The following is a 20460-nucleotide window of genomic DNA, read 5'->3' on the forward strand; positions in this document are numbered from 1 at the left end:
CACCCCCTACCGCCGACAAAGTGTGAGTTCCCCCTGCCCCGTGCCAATCTGCGCCGTGCCAACTTGTCCCGTGTCAACCAGGGTTGGGTTCAATTCCATTTAAATCCTGTTGAATTCAGGAAGTAATCTGAAATTCCAATTATCTTGAATGCTTTTCAATGAGCAACATTTGGAATTGGAATTTGGTTTACTTTCTCAATTGATTGGAATTGACAGCATTCCCTGGTGCCAACTTACCCCTGCCAGCTAGCTAGTAAGAACCAACTACTAATTATAACCTGGATTGAGCTGTCAGTGAAGTCACTAATCCATTAATCAAATAGGAAAGACAAATATCAACCAACTAATATCAGTCAGTGAATTTCAATATTAAACATGAAATAAAGGGCTCCTGAATGAGTGAGATGCAAACACCAGACGTTGATATGATGTAGTTAACCTGTCTATTCTAGTTCAGACAGACAGCAGGTATATTCTAGTCCAGTCAGACAGCAGGTATATCCTAGTCCAGTCAGACAGCAGGTATATCCTAGTCCAGACAGACAGCAGGTATATTCTAGTCCAGTCAGACAGCAGGTATATCCTAGTCCAGTCAGACAGCAGGTATATCCTAGTCCAATCAGACAGCAGGTATATTCTAGTCCAGTCAGACAGCAGGTATATCCTAGTTCAGTCAGACAGCAGGTATATCCTAGTCCAATCAGACAGCAGGTATATTCTAGTCCAGTCAGACAGCAGGTATATCCTAGTCCAGACAGACAGCAGGTATATTCTAGTCCAGTCAGACAGCAGGTATATCCTAGTCCAATCAGACAGCAGGTATATCCTAGTCCAATCAGACAGCAGGTATATCCTAGTCCAGTCAGACAGCAGGTATATCCTAGTCCAATCAGACAGCAGGTATATCCTAGTCCAATCAGACGGCAGGTATATCCTAGTCCAATCAGACAGCAGGTATATCCTAGTCCAATCAGACGGCAGGTATATCCTAGTCCAATCAGACAGCAGGTATATCCTAGTCCAGTCAGACAGCAGGTATATCCTAGTCCAGTCAGACAGCAGGTATATCCTAGTCCAATCAGACAGCAGGTATATCCTAGTCCAATCAGACGGCAGGTATATCCTAGTCCAGTCCGATAGCAAGTCTCTTAATAACAAGGGTCTGTTAACAAGTTATTGAAGGCCCCAGAGCCAAGCCAACTAGATGACATGTAGCCTTCAGACAGTATTACTGAGGGGATGATGACATGTAGCTTTCAGACAGTATTACTGAGGGGATGACATGTAGCTTTCAGACAGGATTACTGAGGGGATGATGACATGTAGCCTTCAGACAGGATTACTGAGGGGATGATGTGTAGCCTTCAGACAGTATTACTGAGGGGATGATGACATGTAGCCTTCAGACAGTATTACTGAGGGGATGATGACATGTAGCCTTCAGACAGTATTACTGAGGGGATGATGACATGTAGCCTTCAGACAGTATTACTGAGGGGATGATGACATGTAGCCTTCAGACAGTATTACTGAGGGGATGATGACATGTAGCCTTCAGACAGTATTACTGAGGGGATGATGACATGTAGCCTTCAGACAGTATTACTGAGGGGATGATGACATGTAGCCTTCAGACAGTATTACTGAGGGGATGATGACATGTAGCTTTCAGACAGTATTACTGAGGGGATGATGACATGTAGCTTTCAGACAGTATTACTGAGGGGATGATATGAAGCCTTCAGACAGTATTACTGAGGGGATGATATGAAGCCTTCAGACAGGATTACTGAGGGGATGATATGAAGCCTTCAGACAGGATTACTGAGGGGATGATATGAAGCCTTCAGACAGTATTGCTGAGGGGATGATATGTAGCTTTCAGACAGTATTACTGAGGGATGATATGTAGCCTTCAGACAGTATTACTGAGGGGATGATGACATGTAGCTTTCAGACAGTATTACTGAGGGGATGATATGTAGCCTTCAGACAGTATTACTGAGGGGATGACATGTAGCCTTCAGACAGTATTACTGAGGGATGATGATATGAAGCCGTCAGACAGTATTACTGAGGGGATGACATGTAGCCTTCAGACAGTATTACTGAGGGATGATATGTAGCTTTCAGACAGTATTACTGAGGGGATGATTTGTAGCCTTCAGACAGTATTACTGAGGGGATGATTTGTAGCCTCCAGACAGTATTACTGAGGGGATGATTTGTAGCCTTCAGACAGTATTACTGAATGGGGGTTTTCTAGTTTTCCTCCTCAGTTGCATCATCCAGGTGTTCATCCCTCCATCCTTCCCTCAGTGTGTGAAGAAGCACCATGTTACACAGCTGGCCTCTGATTTGCTGTTCTGTTGTGTTCTGTTTCTGGTTTCCTGCCTCACATCACCACCGCATGTCCTGTCAATCAACATGGGTTGTGTCAATCACAGTCACCTGACCCCTGTCTGGAGTCACAACCAATCAATGATCCTCATGTATGTATCCAGTCACCCAATGAAAACGCACCATACTCAAATCTTCACACAGGGCTCCACACACATGAACACCTGCCTGTGTGGCAGGGCTGATGAATGAAGCACTGGATTGGTGAGGAGGAGGAGTGTGTTTAGTCATGTGACTTGGATCATAGGGACATTTGGCTGCTTTTAAAACCTCCGTCACAAGCATCAGTAGACCACAAAACAAGACAAGCACCAGTAGACCACAAAACAAGACAAGCATCAGTAGACCACAAAACAAGACAGGCACCAGTAGACCACAAAACAAGACAGGCATCAGTAGACCACAAAACAAGACAGGCATCAGTAGACCACAAAACAAGACAAGCATCAGTAGACCACAAAACAAGACAAGCATCAGTAGACCACAAAACAAGACAAGCATCAGTAGACCACAAAACAAGACAAGCATCAGTAGACCACAAAACAAGACAAGCATCAGTAGACCACAAAACAAGACAGGCATCAGTAGACCACAAAACAAGAAGACAAGACAGGCATCAGTAGACCACAAAACAAGACAAGCATCAGTAGACCACAAAACAAGACAAGCATCAGTAGACCACAAAACAAGACAAACCCACATGTAGTCTACATCCATCTATATTTGGCCAGGCATACAGTATCAACAGTGAACACACATGAACACTATGGTGGCTGTTTCTGTCACGGTACGTCAGAGACCCCTCCACTTCCTGGTCCCCAGGAAGAGTATCTGCTGCCAAAGCAGCAGCTAATGGGGATCCATAATAAATACCAATGACCAGGTATTTAACTGTGAAATCCCACTGTATTTACACGGTATAGACCTATGAATGACTACTGTCCTTCTGTCCTCATGACTGAACCTACTCTGCCATAGCCTAGTTCTGTTGGTGCTGTGTAGTCTTTAACTTTAACATACTCTTAACACACAATGCACGTCTTTGTGCCTTTGTGTCAAATCACAACGCGATCCATTTTCTGATCATTAAGAAACAGAGCTGACATAAGAGGTGAGATGGGTATGTCTTGATGTTGTTGTATTTGGGCTAAAAGGTGAGTTGAATTGCTGTTGTGAAGTTCTGGGGAACGCTGTTATGTGCATGATGGGATTGTTGGATGACTTCCATTGGGTTACAATTAAGAGCAACACACACAATATATACATACAGCAAACGCACATCCACAGGGACACAATCAAACTGTACCTTTTACACCCCGCTGTGTTCTGTGCATATGACACATCCACGTGTGAATCAGGTATAAGCCAGTGAGTTAGACTGAGTAACGAACGGTGTTTATGGAAGGATGGATTAAACACTACTGACTGGCTCATTAAACTTTCTTCTGCTCTGTCTGTCAGACTCTAAATGAACCAGTGTCCTCAATCACCTTTCTCCCTGTTCTTCAGTATTTACTCAGGTTTCTATAACCGACACATTATATCAGGTTGTCTGTCCTCCTCCTCTCTCTCTCTCTCTAATTCAACCTGTTCTTCAGTATTTACTCAGGTTTCTATAACCAACACATTATATCAGGTTGTCTGTCCTCCTCCTCTCTCTCTCTCTCTAATTCAACCTGTTCTTCAGTATTTACTCAGGTTTCTATAACCCACACATTATATCAGGTTGTCTATCCTCCTCTCTATCTCTCTCTCTCTCTCTAATTCAACCTGTTCTTCAGTATTTACTCACATTTAAAGGTTCAATACTCTCACTCTGACCTCTTCCTGTTTATCCATTTCTATTTTTACAACAAGACAGCTGAATCAATATCGGGACAAGGTTGTGAAGTTCATTATACAAGTTTTATATAGGTGCCGTGGAAGTGGAAAGATTCCAACGGATGAGAAATCGTTAAAAAGGTTGCGTGTTAGAATGTGATATTCTCAGATAAAGTGTCTCATATGAGTCATGAAAGTAATTTAGAACAACACTTAATGACAGGAGAGAGAGTTATGAGTTACTGCGTCTTATGTTAATGTCCAGGAAGGAGTGTGAAAACAGAATGAAAATATATATATATTTATTTTTTTAAATATAAATAATGTAAAGAGATAGTGAGGGATTAGAGAGGTGTTGTACTAGAACACAGCACAGGAATAACAACAAACACTGTCTTGACTGAACCCTCTGTGAAGGTATCTACAGTATGTAGTGGTAGGTAGCCTAACCCCTCTGTGAAGGTATCTACAGTATGTAGTGGTAGGTAGCCTACCCCCTCTGTGAAGGTATCTACAGTATATATTGGTAGGTAGCCTACCCCCCCTGTGAAGGTATCTACAGTATATATTGGTAGGTAGCCTACCCACTCTGTGAAGGTATCTACAGTATATAGTGGTAGGTAGCCTACCCACTCTGTGAAGGTATCTACAGTATATAGTGGTAGGTAGCCTACCCCCCCTGTGAAGGTATCTACAGTATGTAGTGGTAGGTAGCCTACCCCCTCTGTGAAGGTATCTACAGTATATATTGGTAGGTAGCCTACCCCCCCTGTGAAGGTATCTACAGTATATATTGGTAGGTAGCCTACCCACTCTGTGAAGGTATCTACAGTATATAGTGGTAGGTAGCCTACCCACTCTGTGAAGGTATCTACAGTATATATTGGTAGGTAGCCTACCCCCTCTGTGAAGGTATCTACAGTATATATTGGTAGGTAGCCTATCCCCTCTGTGAAGGTATCTACAGTATATAGTGGTAGGTAGCCTACCCCCTCTGTGAAGGTATCTACAGTATATAGTGGTAGGTAGCCTACCCCCTCTGTGAAGGTATCTACAGTATATAGTGGTAGGTAGCCTACCCCCTCTGTGAAGGTATCTACAGTATATAGTGGTAGGGAACCTTACTCCCTCTGTGAAGGTATCTATAGTATGTAGTGGTAGGTAGCCTACCCCCTCTGTGAAGGTATCTACAGTATGTAGTGGTAGGTAGCCTACCCCCTCTGTGAAGGTATCTACAGTATATAGTGGTAGGTAGCCTACCCCCTCTGTGAAGGTATCTACAGTATATATTGGTGGGTAGCCTACCCCCCCTGTGAAGGTATCTACAGTATGTAGTGGTAGGTAGCCTACCCCCTCTGTGAAGGTATCTACAGTATATATTGGTAGGTAGCCTACCCCCCCCTGTGAAGGTATCTACAGTATATATTGGTAGGTAGCCTACCCACTCTGTGAAGGTATCTACAGTATATAGTGGTAGGTAGCCTACCCACTCTGTGAAGGTATCTACAGTATATAGTGGTAGGTAGCCTACCCCCTCTGTGAAGGTATCTACAGTATATAGTGGTAGGTAGCCTACCCCCTCTGTGAAGGTATCTACAGTATATATTAGTAGGTAGCCTATCCCCTCTGTGAAGGTATCTACAGTATATAGTGGTAGGTAGCCTACCCCCTCTGTGAAGGTATCTACAGTATATAGTGGTAGGTAGCCTACCCCCTCTGTGAAGGTATCTACAGTATATAGTGGTAGGTAGCCTACCCCCTCTGTGAAGGTATCTACAGTATATAGTGGTAGGGAACCTTACTCCCTCTGTGGAGGTATCTATAGTATGTAGTGGTAGGTAGCCTACCCCCTCTGTGAAGGTATCTACAGTATGTAGTGGTAGGTAGCCTACCCCCTCTGTGAAGGTATCTACAGTATATAGTGGTAGGTAGCCTACCCCCTCTGTGAAGGTATCTACAGTATATATTGGTAGGTAGCCTACCCCCCCTGTGAAGGTATCTACAGTATATATTGGTAGGTAGCCTACCCACTCTGTGAAGGTATCTACAGTATATAGTGGTAGGTAGCCTACCCACTCTGTGAAGGTATCTACAGTATATAGTGGTAGGTAGCCTACCCACTCTGTGAAGGTATCTACAGTATATAGTGGTAGGTAGCCTACCCCATCTGTGAAGGTATCTACAGTATATATTGGTAGGTAGCCTACCCCCTCTGTGAAGGTATCTACAGTATATAGTGGTAGGTAGCCTACCCCCTCTGTGAAGGTATCTACAGTATATAGTGGTAGGTAGCCTACCCCGTCTGTGAAGGTATCTACAGTATATAGTGGTAGGTAGCCTACCCCCTCTGTGAAGGTATCTACAGTATATAGTGGTATGGAACCTTACTCCCTCTGTGAAGGTATCTATAGTATGTAGTGGTAGGTAGCCTACCCCCTCTGTGAAGGTATCTACAGTATATAGTGGTAGGGAACCTTACTCCCTCTGTGAAGGTATCTATAGTATGTAGTGGTAGGGAACCTTACTCCCTCTGTGAAGGTATCTATAGTATAAAGTGGTAGGGCACTTTATGTACCAGAACAAGTACCAGAACAACTTCTGAACACAGTAGGAATATCAACTGATGAGGATCTATCAGTAATAGATGGCTTTGTGTTTAGTGTTGTTTAATATTGTATAGTTTGTGTAGTTCAGAATGAGTTTGGGGTTATTGTTTAGTTATAATTGAGCGTGTGCGTGTGTGTGCGCGTGCGTCTGTGTATGTGTGTGTGTGTGTGTGTGTGTGTGTGTGTGTGTGTGTGTGTGTGTGTGTGTGTGTGTGTGTGTGTGTGTGTGTGTGTGTAGGAGTACCTGGGAGAGCTGCAGACCCTGCTGCGTTCCGTCTCTGAGACAGACTTCCAACTGAACTCTCCTGAGTACTGGCAGGCCGTCTTCTACAACCTACCCCAGCAGGGACAGTGCCTTCAGGTCAGTGTGTGTGTGCGTGTGTGTGTGCGTGTGTGTGTGTGTGTGTGTGTGTGTGTGTGTGTGTGTGTTTCATTCTGTTGGTTTCAAACGTGTATATGAACGTGTGTGTGTGGTTAACGTGTGTGTGTGTGCGTGCCTGTCTGCCTACGTCCCTGTGTCTCAGGAGGTGAAGGTGAATCTGAAGAACCTCCGCCCCCCTGTAGAGGGCGCTCTAGCCAGGAGAGAGGAGGTGGTGGCCATCGCCACTCCAGCAGAGAGCACCAGGGTTCAGGAGACAGCTCTGCTGCTCAACACTAACTGGGACAAAGTCAACAAGCTGTACCTGGACAGGCTCAGGTACGTACCAGGAATAATGGGAATCTATTGGGGACACACTGGGGTTACTAACTCTGGACAGGAAGGACTGGGTCAACAGGTGAAGACAAACTAGACCAGGGAGGGCCAACCCTCCTCATGGGGAGACACCAGGTGTGAGCTGTTTAACTAGTAGACAAGCAACAGTAACATCATCACCACTAGACTAACTAACTAGTAGACAAGCTACAGTAACATCATCACCACTAGACTAACTAACTAGTAGACAAACTACAGTAACATCATCACCACTAGACTAACTAACTAGTAGACAAACTACAGTAACATCATCACCACTAGACTAACTAACTAGTAGACAAGCAACAGTAACATCATCACCACTAGACTAACTAACTAGTAGACAAACTACAGTAACATCATCACCACTAGACTAACTAACTAGTAGACAAACTACAGTAACATCATCACCACTAGACTAACTAACTAGTAGACAAGCTACAGTAACATCATCACCACTAGACTAACTAACTAGTAGACAAACTACAGTAACATCATCACCACTAGACTAACTAACTAACTACAGTAACATCATCACCACTAGACTAACTAACTAAGCTACAGTAACATCATCACCACTAGACTAACTAACTAGTAGACAAGCTACAGTAACATCATCACCACTAGACTAACTAACTAGTAGACAAGCTACAGTAACATCATCACCACTAGACTAACTAACTAGTAGACAAGCTACAGTAACATCATCACCACTAGACTAACTAACTAGTAGACAAGCTACAGTAACATCATCACCACTAGACTAACTAACTAGTAGACAAGCTACAGTAACATCATCACCACTAGACTAACTAACTAGTAGACAAGCTACAGTAACATCATCACCACTAGACTAACTAACTAGTAGACAAGCTACAGTAACATCATCACCACTAGACTAACTAACTAGTAGACAAGCTACAGTAACATCATCACCACTAGACTAACTAACTAGTAGACAAGCTACAGTAACATCATCACCACTAGACTAACTAACTAGTAGACAAGCTACAGTAACATCATCACCACTAGACTAACTAACTAGTAGACAAACTACAGTAACATCATCACCACTAGACTAACTAACTAGTAGACAAACTACAGTAACATCATCACCACTAGACTAACTAACTAGACAAGCTACAGTAACATCATCACCACTAGTGTAAATGCACTTGACACAGACTGATGACATCAGGATTATCAGGACTGTTTGTTTCCACGGTTTAGTTTTCACTCCATTGTCACTTCAGTTTGTGTCCATTGTCACCTCAGTTTGTGTCCATTGTGACCTCAGTTTGTGTCCATTGTCACCTCAAATGTCCTGCTGGTTCAGCTCCCACCTCTATTTCTCTCCCTCCACATACTCACTGTCTAACTGCTTCTCTCATTGACTGATCTCAGTGGTATCTCACAGTTGTTTCTTTGTGTGTGTGTGTGAACGTGTGTCCACTTTCCTGCGCTCATTTGTGTGTGTGTGTGTGTGTGCGTGCGTGTGTGTGCGTGTGTGTGCGTGTGTGTGTGTGTGTGCGTGCGCGTGCGTGCGTGCGTGTGCGTGCGTGCGTGCGTCCGTGCGTCCGTGTGTGTGTGTGTGTGAGCAGGCGCTGGGAGACGTCCAATGCTAAGTGGCTGAAGTTCGTAGCGGACCAGAAGGTGCTTGGTGATTGGTTGAGTGGTGCGGAGACCACTCTGAAACAGGCGAAGACAGACCCTGCTGGGACCAGACCACACCTTAAGGTAACTACTGTTCAACAGTAACACAAGCACATCCAACCACTCAGCAGATAGATGAAGTAAGTTTGACGTCCGTTATCTAAACCATACGAGGACTTGATCACATGATCCGGTGAAACTCAGGGCCCTATGGATATGAAGACCACTCGTTTTAGGAATAATACTATTATGCTCCGAAAGGTAGACATGCCCACTGTCTCTGCGTGTGTCCAGGTGCCGGAGTGTGTGTGTTCCGTCTCCATGGTAACACAGTGGTCCTAGCAGCCTGAATACCCCTCATGCCAGAGCGTGTTGATGAAGGCCACAGGCAGAGAATGGGGTTATGGGATTACACTGCTGTGCTCTTTAAAGCCCTGCGGCTCCACCAATCAGAACAGCCATAGGTTCAGAGGTCCTTGTGGTCCACCAATCAGAGCGTTTGTAGGTCCAGAGGTCCCGCAGTGATATCATCTTCCACGACGGTGTGTCAGACAGTTTTGGATACATGTAGTGTGTGTGCGCATCCCATGCATGTGTGTGTGTGTGTATATATGTGTGTGTGTGTGTGTGTGTGTGTGTGTGTGTGTACAGTATATGTGTGTGTGTGTGTGTGTGTGTGTGTGTGTGTGTGTGTGTGTGTGTGTGTGTGTGTGTGTGTGTGCGTGCGTGCGTGCGTGCGTGCGTGCGTGTGTGTGTGTGTACAGTATATGTGTGTGTGTGCGTGCGTGTACAGTATATGTGTGTGTGTGTGTGTGTGTGTGTGTGTGTGTGTGTGTGTGTGTGTACAGTATATGTGTGTGTGATCGGATGTCAACTTGCCCAGTCCACTTTTGGAGTCCTATGATCGTCACACACAGTCCATCTGTTCAGAGGAGACTGCAGTGTCTTTAGTGCCAGTCATATGCCAGTGTTGGGACGGGTTTGGCCAAACTGGCCTTGATGGGCGGGGCTGATCTAAGAGCTGTTCTGTGTGTGAAGCAGCTTGGCTTTGAAGAGACCAGCTGTCTCTAAGACCTGCACTCACTGAGACACAGAGAGGTAGACAGACGCACACACACACAGGCAAGAATGCCTGGATGCACACATACACACACACACATGTGTAAACACACACACCTTGAAATTGTGATGGGCGACGTTTCATGCCTCTCTCTAGGGAGTCCTTCTTCTTTATGTATATCTCTCTCTCACTCTCTTTCTCTCTCTCTCTCTCTTTCTCTCTGTCTCTCTCTCTCTTTCTCTCTCGCTATCTTTCTCTCTCTCTATTTTTCTTTCTCTCTCTCTCTCTCTCTCTCTCTCTCTCTCTCTCTCTCTCTCTCTCTCTCTCTCTCTCTCTCTCTCTCTCTCGCTATCTTTCTCTCTCTCTCTCTCTCTCTCTCTCTCTCTCTCTCTCTCTCTCTCTCTCTCTCTCTCTCTCTCTCTCTCTCTCTCTCTCCCTGTCTCTCTCTCTCTCTCTCTCTCTCTCTCTCTCTCTCTCTCTCTCTCTCTCTCTCTCTCTCTCTCTCTCTCTCTCTCTCTCTCTCTCTCTCTCTTTCTCCATCTCTTAACTCTGAGACAGACTGCTAACTAAGTGCCATCACATCTCTACAGACCATGTTATCTATGAGCCATAGAAAGCTCATGTTCAGTACTGTGTGTTTCCATACCATCTGTGTGTGTGTGTGTACCCTCTGTCTGGCGTGGAGAAGGACAAGGCCACAGACGCAGAACGTGATGATTCACCGTGGCTCTTCATTGGCTGTTGGTTGATCCATTGACCTCCACTGTGCTGTTCAATTCAAGCCTATTGACATGAATGTAATACCACTTGCAGGGCCTTGGGAGTAGGGTCATTAAACAGTTCATCATTGAGATGAAACAGTTTCCTGTTGACAACATGATGACAACATAATAACAGGATAACATGACAACATGATAACATGCTGTGTCAGCTAAACAGTTTAACAAAACAGTTTCCTGTTGACAACAGGATGACAACATGACAACAGGATGACATGCTGTGTCAGCTAAACAGTTTAACAAAACAGTTTCCTGTTGACAACAGGATGACATGCTGTGTCAGCTAAACAGTTTAACAAAACAGTTTCCTGTTGACAACATGACAACATGATAACATGATAACATGCTGTGTCAGCTAAACAGTTTAATAAAACAGTTTCCTGTTGACAACAGGATGACAACATGATAACATGCTGTGTCAGCTAAACAGTTTAATAAAACAGTTTCCTGTTGACAACATGATAACATGCTGTGTCAGCTAAACAGTTTAATAAAACAGTTTCCTGTTGACAACAGGATGACAACATGATAACATGCTGTGTCAGCTAAACAGTTTAATAAAACAGTTTCCTGTTGACAACAGGATGACAACATGATAACATGCTGTGTCAGCTAAACAGTTTAATAAAACAGTTTCCTGTTGACAACAGGATGACAACATGATAACATGCTGTGTCAGCTAAACAGTTTAATAAAACAGTTTCCTGTTGACAACAGGATGACAACATGATAACATGCTGTGTCAGCTAAACAGTTTAATAAAACAGTTTCCTGTTGACAACAGGATGACAACATGATAACATGCTGTGTCAGCTAAACAGTTTAATAAAACAGTTTCCTGTTGACAACAGGATGACAACATGATAACATGCTGTGTCAGCTAAACAGTTTAATAAAACAGTTTCCTGTTGACAACAAGATGACATGCTGTGTCAGCTAAACAGTTTAATAAAACAGTTTCCTGTTGACAACAAGATGACATGCTGTGTCAGCTAAACAGTTTAATAAAACAGTTTCCTGTTGACAACAAGATGACATGCTGTGTCAGCTAATCAGTTTAACAAAACAGTTTCCTGTTGACAACAGGATGACAACATGATAACATGCTGTGTCAGCTAATCAGTTTAACAAAACAGTTTCCTGTTGACAACAGGATGACAACATGATAACATGCTGTGTCAGCTAAACAGTTTAATAAAACAGTTTCCTGTTGACAACAGGATGACATGCTGTGTCAGCTAAACAGTTTAATAAAACAGTTTCCTGTTGACAACAGGATGACAACATGATAACATGCTGTGTCAGCTAAACAGTTTAATAAAACAGTTTCCTGTTGACAACAAGATGACATGCTGTGTCAGCTAAACAGTTTAATAAAACAGTTTCCTGTTGACAACAAGATGACATGCTGTGTCAGCTAAACAGTTTAATAAAACAGTTTCCTGTTGACAACAAGATGACATGCTGTGTCAGCTAAACAGTTTAATAAAACAGTTTCCTGTTGACAACAAGATGACATGCTGTGTCAGCTAATCAGTTTAACAAAACAGTTTCCTGTTGACAACAGGATGACAACATGATAACATGCTGTGTCAGCTAATCAGTTTAACAAAACAGTTTCCTGTTGACAACAGGATGACAACATGATAACATGCTGTGTCAGCTAAACAGTTTAATAAAACAGTTTCCTGTTGACAACAGGATGACATGCTGTGTCAGCTAAACAGTTTAATAAAACAGTTTCCTGTTGACAACAGGATGACAACATGATAACATGCTGTGTCAGCTAAACAGTTTAATAAAACAGTTTCCTGTTGACAACAGGATGACATGCTGTGTCAGCTAAACAGTTTAATAAAACAGTTTCCTGTTGACAACAGGATGACAACATGATAACATGCTGTGTCAGCTAAACAGTTTAATAAAACAGTTTCCTGTTGACAACAGGATGACAACATGACAACATGATAACATGCTGTGTCAGCTAAACAGTTTAATAAAACAGTTTCCTGTTGACAACAGGATGACATGCTGTGTCAGCTAAACAGTTTAATAAAACAGTTTCCTGTTGACAACAGGATGACATGCTGTGTCAGCTAAACAGTTTAACAAAACAGTTTCCTGTTGACAACAGGATGACATGCTGTGTCAGCTAAACAGTTTAATAAAACAGTTTCCTGTTGACAACAGGATGACATGCTGTGTCAGCTAAACAGTTTAATAAAACAGTTTCCTGTTGACAACAGGATGACAACATGACAACAGGATGACATGCTGTGTCAGCTAAACAGTTTAATAAAATAGTTTCCTGTTGACAACAGGATGACATGCTGTGTCAGCTAAACAGTTTAATAAAATAGTTTCCTGTTGACAACAGGATGACAACATGATAACATGCTGTGTCAGCTAAACAGTTTAATAAAACAGTTTCCTGTTGACAACAGGATGACAACATGACAACAGGATGACATGCTGTGTCAGCTAAACAGTTTAATAAAATAGTTTCCTGTTGACAACAGGATGACATGCTGTGTCAGCTAAACAGTTTAATAAAATAGTTTCCTGTTGACAACAGGATGACAACATGATAACATGCTGTGTCAGCTAAACAGTTTAATAAAATAGTTTCCTGTTGACAACAGGATGACAACATGATAACATGCTGTGTCAGCTAAACAGTTTAATAAAACAGTTTCCTGTTGACAACAGGATGACAACATGACAACATGATAACATGCTGTGTCAGCTAAACAGTTGATCAGCTAACGGTAGAAAACCTGCTCAACAATGAAACAATGAACGGGTGTTTGTAGCTGATCGAATTAACATGTTGTATGACCTTTGCCCTGTGACCCTGTGGTGTGTCAGGAGCTGCAGGAGAGCGTGGGGGCCCAGGGGGGCGTGGTGGCAGGGCTGAACGCTGCAGGGAAGGAGATCATTGGTCAGAGTACGCAGGAGGACGGAGCTCAGATCAGGCTACAGCTCAACACCCTCAACACACGCTGGGTGAACATCACCCAGGAGATCGCAGAGAGGAAGAGGAGGTGTGTGTGTGTGTGTGTGTGTGTGTGTGTGTGTGTGTGTGTGTATACGGTATTCCTCCTAACTGTTCCCTGTGTGTGTGTGTGTGTGTGTGTGTGTGTGTGTGTGTGTGTGTGTGTGTGTGTGTGTGTGTGTGTATACGGTATTCCTCCTAACTGTTCCCTGTGTGTGTGTGTGTGTGTGTGTGTGTGTGTGTGTGTGTGTGTGTGTGTGTGTGTGTGTGTGTGTGTATGTATGTGTGTGTGTGTGTGTGTGTGTGTGTGTGTGTGTGTGTGTGTGTGTGTGTGTGTGTGTATACGGTATTCCTCCTAACTGTTCCCTGTGTGTGTGTGTGTGTGTGTGTGTGTGTGTGTGTGTATACGGTATTCCTCCTAACTGTTCCCTGTGTGTGTGTGTGTGTGTGTGTGTGTGTGTGTGTGTGTGTGTGTGTGTGTGTGTGTGTGTGTGTGTGTGTGTGTGTGTGTGTATACGATATTCCTCCTAACTGTTCCTGTGTGTGTCAGGTCTGCAGAGGCACGTACTGCAGCGATGGGGCTGCAGGAGGACATGGGGGAGTTTCTGTCCTGGCTGGATGAGGCGGAGGAGGTCGTGGCCTTCCCCCTGACGCCTGGAGATCACCACCAGATGAACGCCACCCTGGAGAAAGTCACGGTACAGTCAACAACAACAACTAGTCTGTCCCCTAGTCTAGATTACTGGCCAGGGAACGTCTCTCACTAGTCTGTCTCCTAGTCTAGATTACTGGCCAGGGAACATCTCTCACTAATCTGTCTCCTAGTCTAGATTACTGGCCAGGGAACATCTCTCACTAGTCTGTCTCCTAGTCTAGATTACTGGCAGGGGAACGTCTCTCACTAGTCTATCTCCTAGTCTAGATTACTGGCCAGGGAACATCTCTCAGTAGTCTGTCTCCTAGTCTAGATTACTGGCCAGAGGACATCTCTCACTAGTCTGTCTCCTAGTCTAGATTACTGGCCAGAGGACATCTCTCACTAGTCTGTCTCCTAGTCTAGATTACTGGCCAGAGGACATCTCTCACTAGCCTGTCTCCTAGTCTAGATTACTGGCCAGAGGACATCTCTCACTAGTCTGTCTCCTAGTCTAGATTACTGGCCAGAGGACATCTCTCACTAGTCTGTCTCCTAGTCTAGATTACTGGCCAGAGGATATCTCTCACTAGTCTGTCTCCTAGTCTAGATTACTGGCCAGAGGACATCTCTCACTAGTCTGTCTCCTAGTCTAGATTACTGGCCAGAGGACATCTCTCACTAGTCTGTCTCCTAGTCTAGATTACTGGCCAGAGGACATCTCTCACTAGTCTGTCTCCTAGTCTAGATTACTGGCCAGAGGACATCTCTCACTAGTCTGTCTCCTAGTCTAGATTACTGGCCAGAGGACATCTCTCACTAGTCTGTCTCCTAGTCTAGATTACTGGCCAGAGGACATCTCTCACTAGCCTGTCTCCTAGTCTAGATTACTGGCCAGAGGACATCTCTCACTAGCCTGTCTCCTAGTCTAGATTACTGGCCAGAGGACATCTCTCACTAGTCTGTCTCCTAGTCTAGATTACTGGCCAGAGGACATCTCTCACTAGTCTGTCTCCTAGTCTAGATTACTGGCCAGAGGACATCTCTCACTAGTCTGTCTCCTAGTCTAGATTACTGGCCAGAGGACATCTCTCACTAGTCTGTCTCCTAGTCTAGATTACTGGCCAGAGGACATCTCTCACTAGTCTGTCTCCTAGTCTAGATTACTGGCCAGAGGACATCTCTCACTAGTCTGTCTCCTAGTCTAGATTACTGGCCAGAGGACATCTCTCACTAGTCTGTCTCCTAGTCTAGATTACTGGCCAGAGGACATCTCTCACTAGTCTGTCTCCTAGTCTAGATTACTGGCCAGAGGACATCTCTCACTAGTCTGTCTCCTAGTCTAGATTACTGGCCAGAGGACATCTCTCACTAGTCTGTCTCCTAGTCTAGATTACTGGCCAGAGGACATCTCTCACTAGTCTGTCCCCTAGTCTAGATTACTGGCCAGAGGACATCTCTCACTAGTCTGTCTCCTAGTCTAGATTACTGGCCAGAGGACATCTCTCACTAGTCTGTCTCCTAGTCTAGATTACTGGCCAGAGGACATCTCTCACTAGTCTGTCTCCTAGTCTAGATTACTGGCCAGAGGACATCTCTCACTAGTCTGTCTCCTAGTCTAGATTACTGGCCAGAGGACATCTCTCACTAGTCTGTCTCCTAGTCTAGATTACTGGCCAGGGAACGTCTCTCACTAGTCTGTCTCCTAGTCTAGATATCTGTGGACACAGGTTGTAAAGGTCCCCAAAGCTACATACCCCTGTCTCTCTCTCTATGTCCCACTGGCCACATCATTGATCCGTTATTATTTCATTCATGATCTTTATTTGGAGATTGTCTATGTTCAAACGTGTGTGTGTGTGTGTGTGTGTGTGTGCGTGCGTCTGTGTTGTGTGCGTGCGTGCGCGTGCGTGCGTGTGTGTGTGTGTGCGTGCGTCTGTGTTGTGTGCGTGCGTGCGTGCTTGCGTGTGTGTGTGTGCGTGTGTGTGTGTGTGTGCGTCTGTGCTGTGTGCGTGCGTGCGTGTGTGTGTATGCGTGCGTGCGTGTGTGTGCGTGTGCGTGTGCAGGCTCGTGTGTTGGAACTACCAGCCAGACAGAACAATGTGGATACCATCAACACGAGGACCAGCACCATTCCCCTCCCTGCTGACAAACAGAAGGAAATTAAGATGATCAACACGCGCTGGGTACAGGTTAGTATCCCTTTCTATAGAGGAGGTTCTGTCCTTTAGGTGGATAAGATCAGTTGGATGTTGAACATGAATATTGACTAGTCGATATTTGTATTTCAACTTGTGTGTAGGAGTAGTCTATTTTTTAACTTAATGTTGGGCTCATGTGTTTTGTTTTTTAGTGTATGATCAAGTGTACTGTATATTCCTTCCTACCATTGGAAATGCTCTTGTAATTCAACTAAAATGGCCCCCAACTCGGGGCCTCTCCCTCCTCCCTGTGGGAGACCTTTGTACTGTGTGTGTGAGAGGACTGTATCCTGCTTCATATTAAGTTCCTGTTTTCCTTCAATATAATATTCCTGGATGTGCCTTCCTCCTCCCTACCATTGAAAACACTTGGGTCCTTCCTCTCCCTCCCCCTTATAGGTGTCTAAAGACCTGCCTGAGAAGCAGAAGCAGATTGAGAGCTTGCTGAAGGAGCTGTCTCACTTCCAGGACCGGCTGACTTACCTCTCCTCGTGGACCTCAACCACCAGGACCACCCTAGAGGAAAACCCTGACAATGTGGAACCCAAGGTAGACTATCAATCCATCCTGTCATCCATCCATCTATCAGTCAATTTGTCCATCGATCCCTCCCTCCCTCCCTCCATCCATCCATCCATCAATCCATCCATGCCTACAGGGACCTAACCCTATATCCATTAATCTTTCCTTAATTCTTTGCATCCTCTCTCCACGCCTCCTTCTCAAAACATATGGGAGAAAAAGGTCAATGGTCAGGGACCTTAGACCTACTTTTCTTCCAGCTGGAAAAGGAGGCTAGGAGAGGAGACGGGAGGAACCTCTGAAAGACGAATTGAGATTGAGAGTAGTTTCATTGTCTTGGAATGGTTTGTGATGTTTCAGCTCATAGATGAAGTCCAGGTCAAGAAACCTGAGGTGGAGGGGGTGTTGGCTAAGGGCCAGGAGCTGTACAAGGACACGCCTCCCAGCCAACCAGAGAAGGAGAAGTACCACAGTCTGAGTGATGATTGGAGGGCGATTCAGGGGAAAATGATAGTACACAGAGAGAGGCTGGCCGCTCTAAAGATCCAGAAAACCACCAGTAAGGAGATGAGGGTGTGTGTGTGTGTGTGTGTGTGTGTGTGTGTGTGTGTGTGTGTGTGTGTGTGTGTGTGTGTGTGTGTGTGTGTGTGTGTGTGTGTGTGTGTCAAATCAAATTGTATTTGTCACATACACATAGGTAGCAGATGTTAATGGTATGTGTGACTGAATGGCTACTGATTGTATCACACTGCCCCCCTCCAGTTGAGACCCTCCAGGGAGACGCCCCAGCCCTGGCTCAGTTCAACAAGGCCTGGGCAGAGCTCTTTGATTGGCTATCCCTGCTGGATCAGATGGTACAGACACAGAGGGTGACCGTGGCCGAACTGGACGACATCAACCACATGATCGTCAAGACCAAGGTCAGGGGTCAACCAGTGTGTCACAGAGTGTGAGAGACTCCGTTTAGCCGCTGAGACCCTGGCCTGTATTCATAAAGAGTCTCAGAGCAGGAGTGCTGATCTGGGATCAGGTTTGCCTTTTAGATAATAATGAACACTAGAGAGAGGACCAGATCCTAGTGCTGATCTGGGATCAGGTTAGCATTTTAGATCATAATGAATACTAGAGAGAGGACCAGATCCTAGTGCTGATCTGGGATCAGTTTGGCATTTTCGATCATAATGAATACATGATTACATGGACCGGGGAGGATCTGATCCTGATCAGCACTCTTATTCTGAGACGCTTTGAGAACACAGGCACTGACCTGGCTCAAATATATGGCTCAAATACATGGCTCAAATACATGGCTCAAATAGTTGTAAATACTTGACATCCAGATATTCATTGAAATGTTCTGTCTCTGTCTTGCTGTCTGTAGGGAGCACTGGGGGACATGGAGCGGCGGCGCCCCCAGCTGGAGGGTCAGCTGACTGCAGCCCAGAACCTGAAGAACAAAACCAACAACCAGGAGACACGAGCTGCTATCACCGACCGCAGTACGCCAACCACAACCATTACTTACTACGCAAACTGACCACAAACTGACCACAACCTGACCACAAACTGACTACAAACTGACCGCAAACTGACCGCAAACTGACCACAAACTGACCGCAAACTGACCGCAAACTGACCACAAACTGACCACAAACTGACCACAAACTGACCGCAAACTGACTGCAAACTGACCACAAACTGACCACAAACTGACCACAACCTGACCACAACCTGACCACAAACTGACTGCAAACTGACCACAAACTGACCACAACCACAAACTGACCACAAACTGACCGCAAACTGACCGCAAACTGACCGCAAACTGACCGCAAACTGACCACAAACTGACCACAAACTGACTGCAAACTGACCACAAACTGACTGCAAACTGACTGCAAACTGACCACAAACTGACTGCAAACTGACTGCAAACTGACCACAAACTGACTGCAAACTGACTGCAAACTGACCACAAACTGACCACAAACTGACCACAAACTGACTGCAAACTGACCAACTATCACTTAATGATCTGACTACAAACTGTCATCAATGACTACAAACTGACCACAAACTGACCACAAACTGACCACAAACTGACCACAAACTGACCACAAACTGACCAACTATCACTTAATGATCTGACTACAAACTGACCACAAACTGTTATTACTAAACACAAACTCATCAATGACTCCATTAATAACCACAAACTATCAGTATGGTCTGTTAGAGAACCTTGATTCAGCTCAGTCGCTGACTGAACAAACTAACTGATGTACTAATGATAATGACTAGGGATTTTGGATGCAGGGAGATTTGTTGATCAGGTAGGTTGTAGTCGATCTCACTCAGTGTGTGTGTGTGTGTGTGTGTGTGTGTGTGTGTGTGTGTGTGTGTGTGTGTGTGTGTGTGTGTGTGTGTGTGTGTGTGTGTGTGTGTGTGTGTGTGTGTGTGTGTGTGTGTGTGTGTGTAGTTGACAGGTTGCAGACCCACTGGGAGGAGTCACAGGGCAGACTGGCTGATAGACATCAACAGCTACAGAACATGCTGCAGGACTCCTCTGATTGGTTGGACGCCAGGAAGGAGGTGGAACCTCTCATCAAACGAGCCAATGACAAGCTGGAGTCGTGGCAGGATATTTCCTACACCATGGATGCTCTGAAGAAGCAAAACACTGACCTCAAGGTTACACACACATGCACAAACACTCACACACACACATACGCACACTCACACACACGCACACACATATACGCACAGACACAAACACACACAAACACACACACATGCACACACAAACACACACACACACACATACGCACACTCACACACACGCACACACATATACGCACAGACACAAACACACACAAACACACACACATGCACACACACACACTCACACACACACAGACGCACACTCACACACACGCACACACATATACGCACAGACACACACACACACACACACACACACACACACACACACACACACACACACACACACACACACACACTCTACCCCTCTCCCCCTCTCTCTCTCTCTCTACCCT

General features: G+C 44.9%; 1 protein-coding gene across 1 annotated transcript in view; it reads left to right on the forward strand.

Annotated features, from left to right (window-relative positions):
• The window catches only part of LOC139399582 (dystrophin-like), a gene marked incomplete at both ends in the record, with an annotated part of 27999 nt that extends 7904 nt beyond the window's left edge, over window positions 1–20095 (forward strand). Inside the window, 12 exons of the mRNA XM_071144945.1 lie at window positions 1–22; window positions 7066–7188; window positions 7352–7524; window positions 9162–9297; window positions 13921–14096; window positions 14598–14745; window positions 16748–16873; window positions 17282–17431; window positions 17765–17963; window positions 18167–18324; window positions 18786–18903; window positions 19884–20095. The exon at window positions 1–22 is cut by the window's left edge and continues 149 nt beyond it. Coding sequence (XP_071001046.1) covers window positions 1–22; window positions 7066–7188; window positions 7352–7524; window positions 9162–9297; window positions 13921–14096; window positions 14598–14745; window positions 16748–16873; window positions 17282–17431; window positions 17765–17963; window positions 18167–18324; window positions 18786–18903; window positions 19884–20095 — 1741 coding nt within the window. The remainder of the gene's footprint in view (window positions 23–7065; window positions 7189–7351; window positions 7525–9161; window positions 9298–13920; window positions 14097–14597; window positions 14746–16747; window positions 16874–17281; window positions 17432–17764; window positions 17964–18166; window positions 18325–18785; window positions 18904–19883) is intronic.
• Window positions 20096–20460: the final 365 nt, after the last annotated feature.

This window comes from Oncorhynchus clarkii, unplaced genomic scaffold, assembly GCF_045791955.1.
Source record: "Oncorhynchus clarkii lewisi isolate Uvic-CL-2024 unplaced genomic scaffold, UVic_Ocla_1.0 unplaced_contig_8891_pilon_pilon, whole genome shotgun sequence".
Classification (NCBI taxonomy): domain Eukaryota; kingdom Metazoa; phylum Chordata; class Actinopteri; order Salmoniformes; family Salmonidae; genus Oncorhynchus; species Oncorhynchus clarkii.